The 21227-nt window shown below is 45.7% G+C and overlaps 1 protein-coding gene across 1 annotated transcript in view; it reads right to left on the bottom strand.

The window, feature by feature from the left end:
- TCERG1L (transcription elongation regulator 1 like) overlaps nt 1-21227 on the bottom strand; it is a 247776-nt gene that overhangs the window by 66203 nt on the left and 160346 nt on the right. The window contains exon 5 of the mRNA XM_049855609.1: nt 7792-7946. Coding sequence (XP_049711566.1) covers nt 7792-7946 — 155 coding nt within the window. The remainder of the gene's footprint in view (nt 1-7791; nt 7947-21227) is intronic.

Genomic DNA, 21227 nt, shown 5'->3' on the forward strand with positions numbered 1-21227 from the left:
CCCAGAAATCCCACTCCTGGGAATATACCCTAGAGATACAAGAGCCTTCATGCAAACAGATATATGCACACCCATGTTTATTGCAGCTCTGTTTACAATAGCAAAAAGTTGGAAGTAACCAAGGTGTCCATCAATGGACGAATGGGTAAATAAATTGTGGTATATTCACACAATGGAATACTACGCATCGATAAAGAACAGTGACGAATCTCTGAAACATTTCATAACATGGAGGAACCTGGAAGGCATTATGCTGAGCGATATTAGTCAGAGGCAAAAGGACAAATATTGTATAAGACCACTATTATAAGATCTTGAGAAATAGTAAACCGGCGAAGAACACATACTTTTGTGGTTACGAGGGGGGGAGGGAGGGAGGGTGGGAGAGGGTTTTTTTATTGATTAATCAGTAGATAAGAACTGCTTTAGGTGAAGGAAAGACAACACTCAATACATGGAAGGTCAGCTAATTGGACTGGACCAAAAGCAAAGAAGTTTCTGGGATAAAATGAATGCTTCAAAGGTCAGCGGAGCAAGCGCGGGGGTCTGGGGAACATGGTTTGCGGGGACTTCTAAGTCAATGGGCAAAATAATTCTATTATGAAATCATTCTGCATCCCACTTTGAAATGTGGCATCTGGGGTCTTAAATGCTGATAAGCGGCCATCTAAGATGCATCAATTGGTCTCAACCCACCTGGAGCAAAGGAAAATGAAGAACACTAAGGCCCCACGACAACTAAGAGCCCAAGAGACAGAAAGGGCCACATGAACCAGAGACCTACATCATCCTGAGACCAGAAGAACTAGTTGGTGCCCGGCCACAATCGATGACTGCCCTGACAGGGAGCACAGCAGAGGACCCCTGAGGGAGCAGGAGATCAGTGGGATACAGACCCCAAATTCTCATAAAAAGACCAAACTTAATGGTCTGACTGAGACTTGAGGAATCCCGGCGGCCATGCTCCCCAGACCTTCTGTTGGCACAGGACAGGAACCATCCCCGAAGACAACTCATCAGACATGAAAGGGACTGGTCAGCGGGTGGGAGAGAGACGCTGATGAAGAGTGAGCTAATTATATCAGGTGGACACTTGAGATTGTGTTGGCAACTCTTGTCTGGAGAGGGGATGGGAGGATAGAGAGAGAGGGAAGCAGCTAAATTGTCAAGAAAGGAGAGACTGAAAGGGCTGACTCAAGAGGCGGAGAGCATGTGGGAGTAGGGAGTGAGATGTATGTAAACTTATATGTGACAGACTGATTGGATTTGTAAACGTTCACTTGAAGCTTAATAAAAGTTATTAAAAAAAAAAAAAGAGATTGGCTTATGCCACAACCTAATCTTGTAGATTGAGTCCTGCCTCATTGACATAGCTGCCTCTAATCCTGTCTCAACACTGTAGAGGTAGGATTCACAACACAGAGAAAAATCACATCAGATGATAAAACGGTGGGCAATCACACAATACTGGGAATCATGGCTTAGCCAAGTTGACACACAATTTTGGGAGATGCAATTCAATCCATGACAATGTCCTTCTCCAAGGACTGGTCCCTCCTGATAACATGTTCAAAGTCTGTGAAACAAAGTCTCGCCATCCTTGCTTCTAATGAGCATTCTGGCTATACATCTTCCAAGACAGATTTGTTTGTTCTTCGGGCAGTCCATGTATAGTCAATATTCTTTGCCAACACCATAATTCAAAGGCATCCAATTCTTCCTTGGTCTACCTTATTCATTGTCTAGCTTTCATATGCATATGAAAATCCATTGCCATAGAGTCAATTCTGACTCATAGAGACCCTAAAGGACAGAGTAGAACTGCCCCATAGGGTTTACAAGGAGACCCTGGTGGATTCAAAACTGCCAGTCTGTTGGTTAGCAGCTGCAGTTCTTAACCACTACACCGCCAGGGTCTCCACATGCATATGAGGCAATTGAAAATACCATGGCTTAGGTCAGGCACACCTTAGTCCTCAAGGTGGAATCCTTGCTTGTTAACACTTTAAAGAGGTCCTTTACAGCAGATTTGCCCAACGCAATGCATCTTTTGATTTCTTAACTGCTGCTTCCATGGCTGTTGATTGTGGATCCAGGTAAAATGAAATCCTTGACAACTTCAATCCTTTCTGCATTTATCATGATGTTGCTTATTGGTCCAGTTGTGAGGATTTTTGTTTTCTTTATGTTGAGGTGTAATCTATACAGAAGGCTGTAATCTTTGATCTTCATCAGTAAATGCTTCAAGTCCTCTTCACTTTCAGCAAGGAAAGTTGTATCATCTGCATATCGCAAGCTGTTCATGAGTCTTCCTCCAAACCTGATGCCCCATTCTTCTTCATATACTCCAGTTTCTTAGATTATTTGCTCAGCATATACATTGAATATGTATGATGAAAGGATACGGCCCTGATGCACACTTTTCCTGACTTAAAACCACACAGTACCCCCTTGTTCTGTTAGAGCAACTGCTTCTTGGTCTATGTACAGGTTCCTTATGAGCACAACTAAGTGTTCTAGAATTCCCATTCTTTGGAATGTTACCCATAATTTGTTATGATCCACACAGTCTATTGCCTTTGCATAGTCAATAAAACACAGGTAAACAGTTTTCTGGTATTCTCTGCTTTCAGCCAAAATCCATCTGACATCAGCAATGATATTTCTTGTTCCATGTCCTCTTCTGAGTCCAGCTTGAATTTCTGGCAGTTTTCTGTTGATGTACTGCTGCAGCCATTTTTTAATTATCTTTAGCATAATTTTACTTGCCTGTGGTATCAATGATATTGTTTGACAATTGCATTCTGTTGGATCACCTTTCTTAGGAATGGATATGAATATGGAGCTCTTCCAGTCGGTTGGCCAGGTAGCTGTCTTCCAAATTTCTTGGCATAGACAAGTGAGCGCTTCCAGCATTGCATCCATTTGTTGAAACATCTCAATTGGTATTCTATCAATTCCTGGAGACTTGTTTGTCACCAATGCCTTCAGTGCAGCTGGGACTTCTTCCTTCAATATCATTGTTCTTGATCATATGCTACCTCCTGAAATGGTTGAACATCAACCAATTCTTTTTGGTACAGTGGCTCTGTGTATTCCCTTTATCTTCTTTTGATGCTTCCTGCCTTGTTCAGTATTTTTCCCATAGAATCAATCCTTCAGTATTGCAACTCGAGGCTGGAATTTTTCCTTCAGTTCTTTCAGCTTGAGAAGTACTGCGCATCTTCTTTCCTTTTGGCTTTCTAACTCCAGGTCTTTGCACGTTTCAGTATAATACTTTGTCTTCTTGAGTTGCCCTTTGAAATACGTTCATTTCATTTACTTCATTTCTTCCATTCACTTTAACTACTCTTTGGTGAAGAGCAAGTTTCAGAGTCTCTTCTGACATCCATTTTGGTCTTTTCTTTCTTACCTGCCTTTTCACTGACCTTTTGCTTTCAGATGTATGATGTCCTTGATGTCATTCCACAACTCGTCTGGTCTTCAGTCAGTAGTTCAATGCGGCAAATCTGTCCATAGAGATGGTCTCTAAATTTAGGTTGAATATACTCAAGGTCATAGTTAGGCTTTCACAGACTTGTTTTAGTTTTCTTCTGTTTCAACTTGAAATTGCATATGAGCAATTGATGGTCTGTTTTGCATTGCCCCCTTGGCCTTATTCTGACTGTTCAAATTGAGCTTCTCCATCCTCTCTTTCCATAGATATAGTCGATTCAATTCCTGTGCACTCCATCCAGTGAGGTACACCTGTAGAGTCACCATTTATGTTGTTGAAAAAAGGTATTTGCAATAAGTAAGTCATTGCTCTTGCAAAATTATACCATGTGATCTCTGGGATCATTTCTATCACCAAGGCCATATTTTTCAACTACTCATCATCTTCTTTGCTTTCAACCTTTACGTTCTAAACATCATTAATTGTCAATGCATCTTGATTGCATGTCTGATTAACTTCAGACTGAAGAAATTGGTAAAAACCTTCAATTTCTTCATCATTGGCATTAGTGGTTGGTGTGTAAATTTGAATAACTGCCTTTCTTGTAGGCATATGGATATTATCCTGTCACTGACAGCACTGTACTTCAGGATAGATCTTGAAATGTTCTTTTTGACAATGAATGTGATGCCATTCCTCTTCAGTATGTCATTCCCGGCATACTAGACCACATGATTGTCTGATTTAAAATGGCCAATATCAATCCAGTGCAGCTCACTGAAGCCTAGGATATTGATCTTTAAGTATTCCATTTCATTTTTGACAACTACCTATTTTACTATATTCATACTTTGTACATTCCACATTCTGATTATTAACAGACTTTTGTAGCTGTTTCTTCTCATTTTGAGTCATGCCACATCAGCAAATGAAGGTCCTGAAAGCTTGACTCCATGCACATCATTAAAGTTGACTCTACTTTGAGGAGGCAGCTCCTCTCCAGTTGTACTTCAGTCTTTCAGCCTGAGGGGCTCATCTTACAGCACTATATCAGACAATATCCATAAGGTTTTCACTGGCCCATTTTTTCGGAAGTAGATCGCCACGTCCTTCTTCCCAGTCTTAGTCTGTAAGCTCTGCTGAAACCTGTTCACCATGGGTGACCCTGCTGGCATTTGAAATATCAGGGGCATAGCTCCCAGCATCACAATAACACACAAATCACCACAGTATGACAAACTGACGGACAAGTGGTGGCTCTAAGGCCTAACAGAAGTTAAATGTGGTAGCCAGCCTACACAATTAATTTACTTCATTTACCCCTTGAAAGGTAATGAGCATCAACTTGAATGCATCCTTGTCCACTTCCCACTAGAAACAGGTATTCATAAATTCAAATCTACAGTAACTTACAGACAAAAAACATGTGGACAACAACATTCTTCATGGAGACCAAGCTCCCCTAGAGCTTTCTTGTATAATAATTAGGGTCAAATCATTTGTTGAGTCTTGATGAATAAATGACCAGCCAGAAAAATGCTGTCGTGGGTGGTGAGAGGTCGCCAACTCTGGCCCCCTAATTGTTAATTAATCCTGCAGCCCTAGTTGTTGCGCTGCAGTGTTCTCTCGGTAGACCTTAGGAAATTAAAATTAAAATATATATATATATATGAACCTAAATATCAGTTCTGCCCTGATGGCTGAAAGTGGAGACTTGAGATTATTTGCATATCCTTAAGACTCAGGGAAGAAAAAAAAAAAACCTGAAACAGACTGGTTTAACACTATTCTTAAATTACACGTAATTTTGTATTTAAATGTCTGTCTAGGTAGCTAGGTCCACCATAATAAAGTTGTTGGAAGACACAATGCCTTGATATGTTAATCCTGATTTAGTCAGATATTTCTGGTTGTGTTTTTTGGATTTATAGCTCAATTCTTTGTCTTTTTAAGTATAAGGTGGAATTCCTGTTAGTAGAGTAAGATGTCGCATGGATCTAGGGCCAGGTAACTCAGGTCTCCACTCCCACCCCCTGCAGTCCTCACATAACTTAAAACAATAGGTGACCAGGTAAGGACTCTTCAGGTCACCTTCCTGTTACCTTTCAGATCTGAGCTGATTTGGCCCGGACAATTTTCACTTTGAAGTGGGAAAACAAGTATGCCCTGACTTTTAATGAGTCCATTTCTTTCTCATTCCTATCAACTCTTTGGAAAAAAAAAAAAAGAAACAGCGCCCAGTTATCTACAGGAATGCAAGCTAAAGAAAGTAGCTAGGCATCTGCTTGCATTACGGCCTTTCACCAAGCCAATAAAATCCTTGTTATGATAAACGGCACCTTCATGTTTCTCGTGGGATTGGAAGGTTGCGTGATCTCTATAAATCGCGCTGCCCCCTCTTGTTCATGAGTAAGAACCTTGGGGAACATTTTCTGTAATGAGTTTTTTTTTTTTTTTTTGGTAAGAATTCTTTCAGCATGCAAAATATCCCTTTTAAAAGTGGATGCCACTTGATCAAAGGAGAAAACAAAATTAAAAGATCTAATTCTTATTGTCCCTGAACACACCTTAGATTTTACAGATTCAGTTAAATATGCAGCAGAATGTGTCTCTTTCCCAGTGTCAGATTCTCTGTGGAGAAGATCTTATGTGACATAAACATATTAAACTTGTTGTCTCTCAATCTTAAAAGGCTTCTACCACCTTTTCAAGAGCAACCTTTAACCAAGCAGTATTCAGGAGCCATGGTAGTACAATGGTTAAGTGCTCAGCTGTTAATTGAAAGGTCGATGGCTCGAACCCATCAGCTACTCTGTGGGAGAAAAAGACCTGGTAATCTGCTCCCAGAAAGACCACAGCCTAGGAAACAGTTCTACTCTGTTACACAGGGTCGCTATGAGTTGGAATCGACTTACTAACACTCAACAACAACAACCTAGCAGTGTTAAAAACATGTAATTCAATCTTCTAAAGTTCTAGCCGAAAGTCTCTGGAATTGACTAAAATTGTAGACCAATGCCATCTGTTCCTAGCCATATGTGACATGGAATAAAAAAACAACATTACAAACTCAATAAAATACCCCACAAAATTAAAACAAAGACCCTTGTGCAGGGGTCAAGATCCCATGTCTGGGGCCGGGCCATTCCGCTGGCGTCTCAGCATCCCATGTTGGCTGAGAATGTATGTGTTTGAGTTTCTTGGTATAGCCAATGCTATTTTTAACGCTCGTTCTCAGGGAGAAAGGCTTTCCCAATACAGCAGCAGCTAATAAAATATGTATTAGATCTAATCAGAAAGGATCCTTTCTGAAAATGCTAAGATGTTCTTCTCTGCCTCTGTGGCGCACCATGGCCAAGGGCAGAGGCAGTGTCGGCTTCCTCTCCTAGAGCAGCCACACCCCTGCATGCAGCAAACACCCTTCACCGGGCCACGCACTTGTCTGAATCAAATCCTAGCTCCATCCAAGCAAAGCCATTTATCAACTTAGTCTTGAAGGTCTAAAGTGAATGTGTGTACGAGAAGGACACAGTCCCTGGTTTGTGTTCATTTGGTCTCTAAAGTGGAGTTCATAAGACATTGGAACAAAACGAAAACACTGGGTAAAGGTGATGTTGGAAATGGAAATCTGAGTGGCTGGAAGAATCAAGGGCCTTCTCTGATATAAATAAATAAAAAATATAAATAAATAATATAAATATAAATAAATAAATAAACAAAAAACAGAGGCCAACCCCTCACGAGGATCAGTGTTTCTCCACAAAGTGCCCCAATAATTACTAAATACTGAAATAGTGAACATGGTCCAACATAACAAGGAAAAATATGCTTTCATTTCATATTTGCTAAGGAGCCCTGGTGGCACAGTAGTTAAGCACTTGGCTGCTGAGAGGTCGGCGGTTCAAACCCACCAGCGGCTCCACAGGAAAAAGATGTGGCGGTCTGCTTCCACGAAGATTACAGCCTTGGAAACCTTAGGGCGTAATTCTGTTCTGTCCTATAAGGTTGCTTGCTATGAGTCGGAATAAACACACCACACACACCACATATGCACGCAATGACAACAACAGGAATATAGATTTCTAACATTTACACCAAACCAAAACCACACCAGTTGCCACTGAGTTGACTCTGACTCACGGTGAGCCCACGTGTGTCAGAGTAGACCCGTGCTCCATACGGTTTTCAATGGCTGATTTTTCAGAAGTAGATCACCAGGCCCTTCTTCTGAGGGGCCTCTGGATAGACTTGAACCTCCAACTTTTTGGCTAGCAGCCAAGCACTTTAACTGTTTGGGCTACCTAGGGACTCTTAATACTTAAGCAAAGGGGTGCAAATAGCCCAGCTGTGGTTACTTGCTGACGCCTCTAGCTTGCGCTTATGCGGAGGGTCTTCGATGATCCTGTTGAGGTCCCCACGGTTCTTGAGGTCCAGAGGCTTCTCCCAGACAGACAGCTGCATCGTTGGGTTGAAGAAGAAGACCCGGTCATCACCTGTCCAGACCACGCACCTGTTTTAATTAGAAGCACATCTCGGTCAATCACTCACGTTGAGTTAAAAAAAACTCTTCATGTGTGCCCTGAACCAAAGCACCCCAGAACTGAGATCCACACGTTTGCAAAGCGTATTTATGTAAAGCATGAGTAATAATGAGGACGCCTGGCTTTGAGGTGTTTCACAGATCTTTCTCATGCTTTATCTCTTCTGAGTATCAGGTAGACCTATGATGACCGCCATTTTATCAGGATGGATACCAAAGTCCAGCAAAGCCAAGTGGCTTAACGAGGTTGCTCAAGGTCAGGAGCTCTTCTCGGAGCACCGACTGTCTGTTTTAATGAAATCTCATTCCAGATGCAGAGCCTGTGCCGCGCCTACTGCTGGGGACCCAAGGACTCAGTGACTTGGAGAGTGGCTTCCTAACGTCTCCACTGAGTTCTGTGTGTGCCATGGGGGTTTCCGGCCTCCAGTAAGACAGGCATCCACAGCTGCTCCCTGCCAGCGGCAGAAATGAAATGGGCTACTTTAATGAGCAACTTCAGCCCCACTGTCCTGGTTCATTTTTAGAGGAGCAAAGACTTAAATTTTGAGTTTTGTATTTTCATATATATGAAGCAAAAATATCTGGAAAGAATACTATACAGTTTCAAAGTCCCTTATATGTAGAGCCTTATCAGAGAGGAGAAAAGGTTAAAAAGAAATCAAAAAAGAAAGAAAGAAAAAGTGCTTGGGACAGAAGACGTTTCCCAGTGAGTTTGAAATACATGTGGGAGTTTGGATTCTGGCCATCGTGTGTTCAGCACTAATCAAGACCACCAAGGGCAGGCCTCCGGCTTTGGATTTTGCCCCCTGACTTGTCTTAGCCTCCAGAGGGGGCCAGCTCTGCCCATATCTTGGTTTGGGCCCAAGGAGGCTGATTTTGAACTTCTGACATCCAGAACTACGAGAGAATGGTGTGTATTGCTTGAAGCCTCGAAGCTTGAGATGAACTAACCTGTGGACTTCTTTACCCTTTGGGCTCCTCCTGGTCCCGAGTACCAGCTTTGTGACCAGCATCAGAATAGGAGCCCACATCGCATGCACAGAGCCTGAGGCAGTGGCCACAGCTGGCCTGGGGTCTTGAGTGCCATACCCTCCATCCCCAGACCTACCATTGACCTTCTGGTGACCTTGAGAAAGCCCCTCCCCCACTGGCCTCAGTTTCATTGTCTCTGTAGGTGGGGATTAGAATGGATACTTGCTTATCCTAGTGGTCCATCCTGCTATGGGGAAATCAAAGCCAGACAGCTCCCTGCTCCCACCAGGCCCCTTCCTTCATCAGAGGGGGGACAACTCAGGGAGAGGCGGGCTTGTGGCCCTGTGTGGGGCTGGATGGCCAAGGCCGGGGCTGGCAGAGGGAGACAGAGCCCTGGCCCAGTGAGGGTCCCTTCTGTGCCCACAGGAGAGACGTGTGCCTGCCTCCAGGAGCCAGGCAGGAGATGCTCAAACTTTTGGCCGTGGAGGTCTGCGTGGTTTAACAGTGCGGGAGCTGGCTGTCAGAAGAAGCTTTTATTGAGTATAAAGCTGAAGGTAATTATACTGTGCTATATTTTTTTTATATAAATTATGCACAATTCAGCTAAGGCTTGAACTCCCCAGACGGAAATGCAGGCTAGCAGGGAACATAAACCCTGTGATGGGAACGTGACTCCATCCCTCGGATGCTGGCAGACCCTTGATGGATGCTCCAGGGCCAGGGCCGTGCTCCTCGGCAACCAGCCATGCCAAGCTGCTCTAAGCACCTCACAGACCTGTGCTACGGGGCGGGGCGGGGTGGGGCGCGGGTCGGGGCAGGGGCGGCTTTGCTGTGGGGAGGGGGCTGTTTTCCACCGTGCACTCCATGGGGTCTGCATGGAGCACAACGGGATGGGGAGATGTGGAGCTCAGGCCCCTTCTTCCCAGTATCAGGCCTGTCAAGGCGCAGCAAGTGGCGTCCACAGCTCCACATCAGGCATGGGAACCTCCTGCGGGCTGGGGCTGAGACTGGAAAAGCCGCCCCTCACAGTCCTGCATGAGCTACTTTCTCCATGAGGTTTGACAGCACCTGGCCTGAGTGCAAAACTCTGGGAGCACCCCATCTCTCTGCATCCCTGTCTGCCCGCACAGCCGCTGTGTGACCCCCACACTCCCACAGGGGCTCTGACCTCACCTGGGGGGACAAAGAACAGTTTATGCAATCCAGGTGCAGCAGACACATCACGAGTACTGCTGTCCCCAGCCAAGAAGGCATACCGAGCCTACCCCACGCCATGCACACATACACCACACATGCGTATACCACACACACACACACGAAGACACATACACACAACACACATGCACACACATTAATATACAGCATGCACACATACACATGCAGACACATACACACGACATGCATGCACACATTAACATATGACACACATACACACATGTATACATGCAGACACACACAACACACATGCATACACATTAGTACATGGCAGGCACACATACATACACACACACCACACACACCACACATGCACATGTACACACAAACACCCAGTATACACATACGTATATGTACATGTAGACACATACACACATGCACACACACAAATACACACATGACACATAAACATGTAATACAGGCACACACGTACACACCATGCATGCAAACACAATGTGCACACATATGTGCATACAAGCACACACATGACACATACACACACAAAGCACACATGATACACACATGCACACCCACATCAGTGCCCCTCCCCCACCCCTGGGAGCTGCTGGTTCTTCCTCCCTCCAGAGTCAGTGGGAGGAGGAGCTGTCACCTAGGAGACCTGCATCCAGTGTGGGCTCACTGTCTCTTTGCACTGCCTTAGCCAGTGACCCCACTGCCCTGGGCCTCAGGCCTTGATTCTCAGGGCGTGGCTGGGCTGGGCTGCTCAGGAGGATTTCTTAGCTCCCTCCCACCTCGATTCTGGCTCTGAATCTGCTCTTCTCTCCTCTTTCCAATTTGGCTCCAGAACCCTGGCCACGGTCGCTGTTGATGCACCTCCCCAGGTCGACTTTACTGGCAGGTCACCAGACCCCAGCCACAGCTGCCCCTTCTCCAGGTAAGCACCCTTGCCAGTCCCTGCCACACCCGGAGGCCATGCCTGCCCTGCAGCCACCTGCAGCTTAGAACCCTCTGGTGTAGAGTAAGAGGGGCCCGAGTCTCAGGTGTGTTCATGGCCCAGAGCACTGGGCTCAGGGTGCAGCCCCACTCGTTCCGTCCTTGCCCCTATCCCCTCTCCCTGGAAGTCTCTTCCCAGCAGCGCCCCAGGCATCCCCACCCCATCTGAGGCACAGGATCTGGATCCTGACTCAAGACAAACACTGTGGGAGGGGGACCGCCCAGGAAGCTCTCCAGTGCACAGTGGCACAAAGTGCCCACAGCAGGAGAAATGCCTGCCCCACGGCCTCCATCTTCCTTGCAAAATCTGCCCTCTGGGTTTCAAGAATAAGACCCGACCCACCAAACCTCAGCACTGCCATTGCTGCAGCGGGCTGAGGGGTAAGTGAAGTTGTGATTTTAAAAGCTCGCTGAGAAGAGCTCAGTTAATTAAGATCTGCTGAATTGGAAGCGGTTTGGGCATGTTTAATTTATCCCAGGAGCAGACAGGTATTTCCTATGAGCGTTGTTAAGGAGTTGGCCAGCCATAGGAACTCAGATTGAGACCGTGGATGGAGGCGCTAGTGGGCACAGGCATGGGGTCAGCTCTGTCCAGCCCTCATTGGGCCAGAGGCCTCAGCCAACCCCAGGACTCTTACACCTAGCTCTGGGATAGCCGCTGATCTTTGGAACAGATGTGCCTTCCTGGGTGGTCTATGGAAGCCATTATTCTCCTGAACACCTAGGACAAGGAGTGGATCCTGAGACGTTCTAGTCAGCATGGTAGTGAAGACAAGCCACCACTCCCGGCTTGGAACAAGCAGGGCCCGGCTGTGTGGTGCCATGGAGAGTGAGGACCAGAGGCTCCCAGCTTTGGACTCCAAGCTGCCACTCCCAGATCTCACATCGACCTGATGGCAGGCTGAAGGCAGGCTGGGGTCTGGGCAGGTGGAACTAGGAAGGTGGGTTTTGGCAGGTGATTGTGTTGGGCAGGATGACTGGACAGGTAACTGTGGGCAGGTGGGACTGGACAGGTAGATCTGGGCAGTGGTCCATGCAGTTGGGTCTGGGCATGTGGATCTGAACAGGTGGCTCTGGGCAGGTAAGTCTGGACAGTGGTCCACGCAGCTGGGTCTGGGCAGGTAGGTCTAGGCAGCCATGCATAGAGTCAGGGATCCTCTGAGGGCCCCACTGAGGGATGCTGAGTACGTGGCCTCCTCCAGTGGAGAGAGGGAAGGGCAGGGCTGCTCAGGTGATGCTTTGGGACTGACTTCCAGCAGGGGTGGGGGCCCTCCTGAATCCTGGTTTCCACAACCAAATGACCCTTTGCCCAAGACTCACTCAAGGGAACTTAGAGCTCCGGGGTACCCCTGCTGAGTGCTGTTGATATTTGGTCCAGGGTCTTAAAGTTTCCACCACTCCTTTTCCTAAAGAAGCAAATGCACTGAGATGCTAGAAAACACACATTCCAAAATGTCCTCCCCATGATAAGGCCACAGATGTGGGTTCGTCATCAGGTCAACACAGCTCACTTCCCACTGAGTCCCTGAAGTATTTGCCAAAGCTCTCGAGCTTTGCCATTAACTCAAGAAAGAGGATTTATGTTTGGAGATTTACGTGGCCAAACTCTCCCCAGATTCTAGATCAATCTTTGTTGTAAATTTGGTGCTTTGGGGGATACATTAAGTCTAAGTTTCTAGCTCTTGATGCAGCGATGCCCACCATTACATACTCAGCACAGGGAAGAGCCAGTCACCTGGAATGGTTCAATGTGTAAGAAACAATCGCCAACTGCCTGTCTCACCATGGCCATGCTTCTAAAGCAAGGGAAGAGTGGAGCAAATTAAGGCCACAATAGGTGATTATTTCCTGGGAGAGAGCTGAGTGATGACAATTAACATGGTACAGATTTACATCCAGGCTGCAAAGAACCCAGTTCCTGTGCCCTAGGGAAACTTGTGGAATTGAACCCAAGCATCTGTGGCAGTATAAATAAGTGTGGTTATCCCACAGAGATCTGCCCATCCACTTGTTACGGTTGGTTTCAACTAGACTGAGCCAGCTGTAACATGCAAAATTAATTTTATGTATCATTTTATGCACATTTTAAGTAATACGTATGTTTCCCATCTTCAATCATGCTGTATAATTTCTGGATAGCTGCCATGTTCCCTCTTCTCCTTAACTGTCCCTATACCCCGGAGGATACAATTAGTGTATCAGAGTTATTTAAGTCTGGTGTACAGTACAGCCACACTTAGCATCCCCAATATATGAAGATCTGGATTTGTTAAAAGGGAAAAATGACGGTTGCTGCTCTTTGTGCAAAAGGATTCCCGTCGTCATCCTTCAAATATCACACCAACCACCAGCAGCCACTGAGTTGATTCCAGCTTATGGCAACCCCATGTGTGTCAGAGTAGAAATGTGCTCCACAGGGTTTTTAATGGCTCATTTTTGGAAGTAGATCACCAGGCCTTTCTTCCAAAGTGCCTCTGAGTGGACTCAAACTTCCAACCTTTTGGTTAGCAGCTGAGGTCGTGGCTTAAACTCCAATGTTTATAAACTCTAAGAGGTGGAAGGCATTTCTGCTTCTCTCTCCAAACTTTGAACATATGCATGCACACACATGCACACATGAGCACACATGCACACACACAGTTTTGCCCTCCCACACCCATACCAGGAAGAGTATCCTGCCAGCTGGGACATGGCCTGATGCTCTCTGAGCCACATTTCCCAGCTGAGATCTCTAAACACACAACAGCAGCATCCACATGCCCTTTGCTCTCTTCTCTCCTTCCCTTTTGCCACCCACCCCCTCTTGGACTTGGTCCCCAGGAAGAGGCTGGTTGGTCAGGATGGGGCACCCAGTCTTCCTCCACATGCAGATAGGGTGAGCTGCCCACCTTCACACAGACTCAAAGAGGAGAGACTAAAAAACTTCCCTCCTACCTTCCTTCCTAAGCCATGTTCTCCAATCCAGCATCTCAGACTACAGCTCCCAACAGCAATAGTTTTAGTGATGAGCATACACATAATAGATGTTCTGTCTGTTACAAGGACAAATACTGACTATAGAAATTTATGATCATTTTTGTGTAAGAGCAGCTTTGGGCCAGGGCAAGTGCTACATGTTTATTTATTCAGCTCCAAGACATAGAGAATCTTGTCATCTCTTTTGAAAAGGTCAGTCAGGTTAGTGTTGTCAAAGTGAAATTCTAGATGGAAGATCCTCAAGAAGCTGGGGAGTGTGAGTGCCACACATTTAAATTCAGGATATCTGAGGGCACATGGACCCCCACCTGCTGGAAGTGAAAGTTCAGCACAGTTTGCTTTCCTGAGGAAGGTGGACAACTTTCCTCTCTGTTCCTTATGAGGCAGTAAACATGCAGAGAAGACATGCCAGTTAGAGATCAAAAGAGAGAGACGAAGAAAAAGCAGGAGAGGGAAGACTTCCTCCACTCCCTCTCAGATCAGTTCTCATACAATATAAAAGGAGGATATTTTAGCTGGTAACAAAAATTCAACTAAATGTGTGTTTGTATGTTTTTACTCTTAAAGGTCATCATTTTTTAACTTCTTTGCATAACCCCATACTTTGAAAGATTTTGTCTATTGATCTTTAGTTATCGCATGTGAACTAATTTTCCAATTTTTAAGTAATGAACAGTATAAAAAAGCCAGTCAGTGACCAGCAGGAGCCAACCCTAGCTAGTCTGAAGCCCTGGCTGACTGTCTCTCCAACCTTGCAGAGACAGGATGCAAAACCCTCAGGAAGCCTGTTCTCAATATTAGAAGCATCATCCAGGGCCCACATACTGTCTTCCAAAAACAAAAGGCTTCCATGGAAATTCATGTTGACCACTGCTGAGGGCTTACAGAAGCATCTGCCTTCATACTGATTTAAAATGCTGTCTCCTTCACTCTTGCTACAATCAGAGACTGGGTCATTCTCAAACCAAAAAAGGCTTATTTCTCATTGCAGCAAAATACCCCAACCTCTGATTTCCCTGCCCAGTTTAAGATCCACAGCATCAGCAAACTGTCCTACACAGGCCAGGGGCTCTTCAAAGCCTATCACTGTCTCAGGATTACAGCAAGAGCACCGGGAGAGCTATCACAGTGAACCAAGAACAAAGCTGGAAATGGCACACCCCACTCTCCATTGAAGGAGCCGCCATCTCTGGGGACCTCTTAAAGTGGATCTAAATGGCAGCTTCCTCATGCAGCCGCTTCCATTTGCCTTCACTAATTCGATTTGACATTTAAATTAACATTAGTATCCCTTCCCCAACACATAACTCCTCACCTGTTCCTTTCCTTACATAATAAAAGACTCAATTATCCAAAGGGGACAAAGTGACATTTGGTTTCTCTTCAGTGGTACATATTCAAAGAAGAGTGATGTTGTGTCATCGATAAAGTTAGTTAGCACAATTGTATGCCAAGTAGTTGCGTACATAAAAAGAGACGCAGCTAACATGACCAAGTCCACCTCCTCACTTAGTAGCTGTGATTTCTAATGCCCTTCTCTTGTTGATTATCATCCACAGGTAGTATGCTTTGGGAAGCTTTCTTTTCTTGAAAGGTTCTACCAACATCATCCCAGAACATGTTTTTGAAATTAACTCTTTAAAAGCCAAACATGTTCGTTACCAATATTCAGAGAAATATTTTAAAATATCCAAAACTGGTTGCTGTTGAGTCGATTTCAGCTCTCGGTGACGCCATGTACATCAGAGTAGAACTGTGCTCCATAGTGTTTTCAATGGCTGGTTTCTCAGAAGTAGTTCGCCAGGCCTTTCTTCCCAGGCACCACTGGGTGGATTTGAATCATCAAATTTTCGGTTTGTAGATGAGTGTTTAACCATCTGCATCACCCAGGGACTCACACCGGATAAAAGAATAGTTGTATATTAATAAAAAGATGTGTTTACGGCAAACAGAACCAGTTATCAATAGGTGCTCAAGTATCAAATAAAGTCAGAATTAAAAAAAAAAAAAAACATGGTGTTCACATAAAATCAAGAGAACCAAGGCCCATATGTGGGATTTTGAATGCTAGTCAGCTGTCACAAGAACTGCTAGTGCCGCTCACCACGTATCATAGTTCTACAAAAGCGTACCCCTCATTCTCCCACTTCTCCAGGCAGGGATGTAAAAGTGGCCATTAGCTCCGGAGATGTGATATAACTTACTAACAGCATACAAATGTACCACACTCATTTTGATAATGCACTGTATAACTCTGGCATTTTAACTACTTTTGCTTCTTTTGATAAAACATGAATCAGCTTTGATAGGAAGTGGCACCTTCTGAAGTTGCCAACCTCCCAGTTGATACAGCACTCCTCTCTTTCTTCTAGTACAGGTTCTCTCTTTCTAAGTCATTATTTTAAAAAAAGGACTTTGGCTGTGCTATTAATAAATTATTTTTATTAATAAATTAGTTTCATGAAAAAAACTCACATCAGTCTGTATTTTTTAGAAAATGATATAATTCTAAAACCAATGTTCACGAAAACATGATTACCTGTAAATCCATATACTCTTATAGATAATTGTAAAATGTTAATCTTTGGCATTTATTGTACTTTAAGCCATAAACTCATGGATTTTACACTCTGTTTAGCAATTATCTATGAAATTTCCTTAAGTCATTAACAACTACAATAAAAACACTGTAATTACCCTCCACTACCAGAATGGTTCAACCCCCAAAACTGCCATTTGGGTCAAAAAACCAAATGATAAAAAAGACTAAACAGAAATTCCTCAAGAGACTAAAACAGTGGTATTCTAGTATTAGTATACCTAAAACTAGGAGCAGATTGAAGAAAAAATAATTCCAGTTTCATTGATGCAAACTCGTACTTCTCATTTGGTGGTTGTTAGGGTATCATTTTTTGTGAAAGGTGATATGTAGTCTTCATTTTCTTTTTTCTTCTTAGAATAGTATGCCCCCGATTATGGCGTCCTTGGATCTACTCAGTGTTGTTACGGTACTGGAGCTTCTGATAACAGAGTTGACCACAGGAATTAATCTGGACTCTGAAACGAATTTTAATGGCTGAACTGGCATAGGTGTGTGAGCAGAACTAGCGTGTGGCTCCTTCTCTACTTTTATCGATTCTCATGGCATCCATTTTGTATTTCTGAAGCTTTCAGTGTTACTTTAATGCTTTCAAGGAGGCTTTGCATCTGCCCTCTCTCTTGGAAATTAGAATAGCAGAGAAATTCCTATATAACCAGTTGCCATAGAGTTGAATCTGACTCATGGAGGCCCCATGTGTGTCACAGCAGAGCTGTGCTCCACAGGGTTCTCAGTGGCTGATTTTTCATAAGCAGATTACCAGGCCTTTTTTCTGAGATGCCTCTGGGTGAATTTGAACCTCCAATCTTTTGGTTAGCAGCTGAACATGTTAGCCATTGGCACCACCCAGGGACTCCAAAAATCATATACAAACCCAAAAACCAAACCCATTGTCGTAGGGTCGATTGCGATACATAGCGACTGTATAAGACAGAGTAGAACTGCCCCATTGGGTTTACAAGGAGCAGTTGGTGGATTCAAACTGCCAACCTTTTGGTTAGCAGTCTGAACTCTTAACCACTGTGCCATCAGGGCTCCAAATCATATACAGTTGAGCATAATTAGAAATACTCCTGTTTGCTTTTGGCATCCCCTATGCATTGACTCAGTACACTAGTATGGAGCAGTGTCCCCCAGAGAACGAGCAGAAACACTGCCCTTTGTCTCTCCTCACTTTTAAACCAAGTCAAACAACCCTCTCACTTTCTAGCATGTCTGCCAAGGAACTAACGCAACATTAAAAAAATCCTGGAAGATTTTCGTCTGAAAAGGCAAGTTTCGTCCACACGTCTACAGACGTTAGGTTTAGAATCTCTGGTTTACACCGCTGTCCTCTCAAATATTAAATTTCTCAGCTTCAATATTATTAAGAATGTAGTAACAGTAAAAGAAAGTTGACCAAGAGTGGGAATAATTTGATTTTCATTTTCCATATCTTGAGTAGATTCCAAAACATCTTATCCTTTATTTTTGTCATTACGACTGCCTCCAGGCATGGTGATATCCTATATCCTTTGTGTCTGTATCAGCCCAGCCTGCTTGGCTTGCCCAGTCTACACTGAATTTTCTAGAAGCCAAGTTTTCTTAGGAGAATTTTGGTCTCAGGTTGAGCTCTGAAATGTGTAGCCGAGTATCTCATTCTAGGGTCTGGCCTGAGCTGGCAGCCTAGGTCCCCTGGTCCCCTTGCTGTCCTGAGGTATGCCTGGTGCTTGGCTGAGAAGAGGACCGCTGTCCAGGAGACATGTCGTTATGAAGAGTACAAGGTTCCCAAGAGGCTGAGGAGAAGCTCTGGACATTGGCCACGAGACACAGAGAGGGCTCACGCACTGCGCATATCGGAACCCATCAGCAGAACCTGTCAGCAGTCCTGGCCATACACCATGTCACTGTCCCAGCTGACAGCCCCCGCAGGACCTCCCTGTATCCCCAAACTCACCATCTGGAGGCCACGTTCTTCCCACCCCACGTGTAATGCCTCAGGTGTGCCCCCACTACAAGGCCTGCCCCTGCCCTACAAGCAGTTGGCAGCAACCCTCCACAGGTGGGACGTCCTCAGAGACTGTGGCAAGAGCAGAAGGCCCGGGGACTCCAGGGGTAAAGGAGGGGTCTGCCCTGGGGGGCAGGAAGGTCCAGGTTGTCAGCTCAAAGGAAACAGGCAAACCATAACCATGCCACCAAATCAGTGTGAGAGCCCACAGGCTCATCGTAGGTTTGGCCTCGTGTCTATACCCCACTGATGACAGGAGGGCCAGATACCACATTCAGTCTGCTGTGCTCTCACTGAGTCCTCTGTAGGCTCAGTCCTCAGGTCTGCATGGCCTAGGTCCTACTGAGAGACCTTTTGTGAGGTCCCACTGAGAGAACTGTCCAAGACACTGATGGTTTCAAAGGACCTAACGTGGAGGTTGAAGAATATTGAATATACCACGGATTTCCAGAAGAATGAACAAATCAGTTTTAGAAGAAATACAACCAGAATGCTTCTTAGAAGCAAGGGTGGCGAGACTTCGATTCACTAACTTTGGACACATCATCGGGAAAGAACAATCACTAGAAAAGGACAACATGTTTGGTAGAGGGTCAGGGAAAATGAGGGAGACTCTACATGAGGTGGATCCACACAACAGCCACAGCAATGGATTCAAACATGTCAATAATCGTGAAGATGGTGCAGGACCACGCAATGTTTCATTCAGTTGTGCATAAGGTCGCCATGAGTAGGAGCCAACCTGGCATGACAGCAACAGACAACAACAACGTGGAGGTAGCTGGTGGGCGGAGATGGCAGGTGTTGAGGCCACCTACCCCCCAGCGGGCAGGTCTCTTTGCCCTTCCTCTCCTGGAGGACATGGTTGGCTCTGACACAGGCTGGGTACTAACAAACCCGGTGAATGGTGACTGCGGTGGACGATTGAGTTAACTGAGTAGAATGGTCTGGGTTCCCTGTGGCAGGGGTCCTTTCCTGGTGGCAGATTGCAGTGTCAGTAAAGTGTGCCATTACCAAGATTTCCACATGTGTGATACCAAGATTAATGAGGATTCGGTACCATGCCACATGCAAAGACTCTTCTCCATCGGGCAATGCAGCAGCAGGGGAGCCAGGGTGGACACCTGATCCTCACCCTCCAATGTCCAGGGCCCTGATCTCCAGTGGAAGTGCCAGCCTGACCTCTAAGGTACGCGGGGACCTTTCAACACGCACATCCTCAGCCAGGTGGCTGCTCAGCAAAGTCAGAAAACTCGTTCTAGGGGACTGAGGTCGGATGAGTGTTTGTACCCCCAAAGTGAGAGGTGCACAGGAGACACCACAGCCCTGGTGTCACCACAGGGAAACAGTGTATGGGTTCAAGTGAGCAGACGGGTTTTGATCCAAAACACACATTTCCATGGGGCATCCCACTCCTTGGTGCCCTTTGTGGTACGTGGCTCTTCTCCATCAGCACGCCGACTATACCACTGCCCCTTGGGCTCACCTCAGGGCTCCCCACTCACTCGTGCAACTGGTTTTACAGCCTGGGCAGGTTGACCCATATGACTGACCATCACACCCTCCTAACCCAGCCTTCCTGCCCACTCTACCCCCGCCCTCATCCATTCCACCTTCTGGAAGCATCCAGTTCACAGACTCACTCCACCCTTAGAAATGCCTGATGACCCCACTTGTGGTCCTCTTCCTGGCTTTGGTGGTCTTCCATTCCACACTCTCCCCTGCGCCCAATCGGATGTACTCCTGTGGGGATGGCGTTCTTCATAGGGGTGCCCAGGTAATTAAATTCGCCCCACCACCTCACTGGGCCGAGAGGGTCCATGCACTGATTTATAATTTACAGATAAAGGATCCACACTGAGACAGGCCAATTTCCCAAATCCAGTTCACACGCTGAGTTCTAACAGGATATCATCCAGGAGGACTCTCCACAGCATTCACCATGGTAACGTTCTGGTGTGTAAGGCCACGTCTTCCACAGAATTATGGCCTCCAAATGCAGCATGGTGGCGGCAGTGTGATGGATTCACATAGTCTGCAGAATAAACCTGACCCTCAGGTAGGGCTCACTGTGAAGTGTGCTGCCTTAGACACACTGAGAGCTTGTTCATCGTGTAAGGAGGCTCACCTGAGACACGTTCTAGGTGCTGAGCAGTGTCACCTGAAGGCAGAGAGCAGAGGCCACCAGGTCCTGCTGACCCTGACCCCGACCAGGCAAAGATGCCCAGTCCCCCACTGCTTTCCCTCCTGCTCTGAGCACGGCTGACCAGAATGAGCCATGGCCAGAGCACGACCACAGGGCACAATGGGTGCCCACGTGCTTCCTAACGGCCCTTGAGGGGGCCCCTCACGAAGCACTGGAGGCTGACAGCCCTGGGGTCCCCCTTGGTCCCACATACCTGTTGGTACTTTAACCTATGAAAGCAGTTGCTCTTTCTGTTCACTAAATTAGCCGCTCCTCCCCGCTGTATACCTGCCTCTAATCTTCAAGTTTTAAAGCTAATTTTTACTATAATAACCTTTTTATTCTGCTTCCAAATGACTCCAT

This window comes from Elephas maximus, chromosome 16, assembly GCF_024166365.1.
Source record: "Elephas maximus indicus isolate mEleMax1 chromosome 16, mEleMax1 primary haplotype, whole genome shotgun sequence".
NCBI classification, from domain to species: Eukaryota; Metazoa; Chordata; class Mammalia; order Proboscidea; family Elephantidae; genus Elephas; species Elephas maximus.